The sequence below is a fragment of the Pygoscelis adeliae genome, unplaced genomic scaffold (genome assembly GCF_000699105.1).
Source record: "Pygoscelis adeliae isolate BGI_AS28 unplaced genomic scaffold, ASM69910v1 Scaffold531, whole genome shotgun sequence".
Taxonomy (NCBI): Eukaryota; Metazoa; Chordata; class Aves; order Sphenisciformes; family Spheniscidae; genus Pygoscelis; species Pygoscelis adeliae.
Genome location: NW_008824116.1, coordinates 151,802 through 153,099, shown reverse-complemented (window position 1 = coordinate 153,099; position 1,298 = coordinate 151,802). Strand labels below are relative to the sequence as shown.

Sequence of the window (1,298 nt, the reverse complement as noted above, 5' to 3'; positions counted from 1 at the left end):
AGTTCAGAGGGGGGGCCCTGGCAGCGGTCGGGCAGGCTGCGGGGGAGCAGCGGTTCCACAGGGCCTGGGTTTCTCGGGGTTTACGTTCGTGGTCCAATTCAAGGACATTGAGAAGGGATCATTTCTAACCAAAGCACTTCTCGGAGTGTGAGTGTTTTCTTGCACGTGGGTTCTCTGCTGCAGGTTTGTCTTTAATAGAGATGCCAAAGGGTCCCACCTTGTCACCCGTGCTCAGGCAGCTGGCAAAAACTAAATGGCGTAAAGCTCTGCACGCCCTTTGTCAAATCGGACATGGCTACACAATTTCAAACACCAGCTCCTGGGGGGGAGGCAGGGAAGAACGCGATGAGCGCACAGATATGGGAGTACTCCTCTGCTTCTCCGTTGTTTGAAAGGAACATTGCTGTCACTACTAAGCTCTGCTAAAACCACTCCGGTTCATAGATGGAGCGGCTAAGTTTGACAGAGAGCAAAGCAGATCCTCCCGCGAGAGTTAAGGCAACAGGAGGATACGTGGAGGGACTTAAATGCACAGGGACGCCAGTGTGGAGGAGTGTCATCAGGAAGGGATGGTGGCTTGTCCAAACGGTCACCGTGCCAAAAGATCTCACCTTTTCCTTGGAAAGAATGAGTGCCCAAATATTACTCTCTTTTTTCAGCTTTTACCTTGACATGAATGATCTCATTTTAAAACTGTGAGGAAACTGTAACCGTTCAGAAAAAGGCAGCGCAGATGCTCCCAGTAAAACATTTACCGTAGGCGCTCAGCCTCCCAGATCAAAACCTGAGATCTTTGGCACAGTGAGCTGTTCCCCAACGTCAGTATCTCTGCTATTTCACCATCCTGGTTACCCTGTCCCACCTCTGCCCTCAACACCGTACCTGTCGTCCCCGTGCATTTACAGCGCGCACTCCTCAAGTCCCTGCCCGCACTCGCTCTGTGGGGCACATTTCCTTTGCCATCTGTCAGGTTGCTAACGGCCACGCTTTTGAGGAACGAATCCTGACGGCGGGCAATGCAGCGGGCCCCTCACCTGGCCGGTGATGTTGCGGGTCATCCGCCGGTACTCCTCGTTGGCCAGCTTGGCCTTTATCCGCTCCAGCCGGGCCACCAGCTCGGGGTTCTGGGGGGAGGGCAATGCAGCGGGCCCCTCACCTGGCCGGTGATGTTGCGGGTCATCCGCCGGTACTCCTCGTTGGCCAGCTTGGCCTTTATCCGCTCCAGCCGGGCCCCCAGCTCGGGGTTCTGGGGGGAGAGCAGAGCCATTGTGAGGGCCGGGGGCAGCCGCCGTCTCCCG

The 1,298-nt window shown here is 56.0% G+C and overlaps 1 protein-coding gene across 1 annotated transcript in view; it reads left to right on the top strand.

Moving 5' to 3' along the window:
- Positions 1 to 253, top strand: part of VTN (vitronectin) — a 10,023-nt gene extending 9,770 nt beyond the window's left edge. The window contains exon 6 of the mRNA XM_009334303.1: positions 184 to 253. Coding sequence (XP_009332578.1) covers positions 184 to 253 — 70 coding nt within the window. The remainder of the gene's footprint in view (positions 1 to 183) is intronic.
- Positions 254 to 1,298: the final 1,045 nt, after the last annotated feature.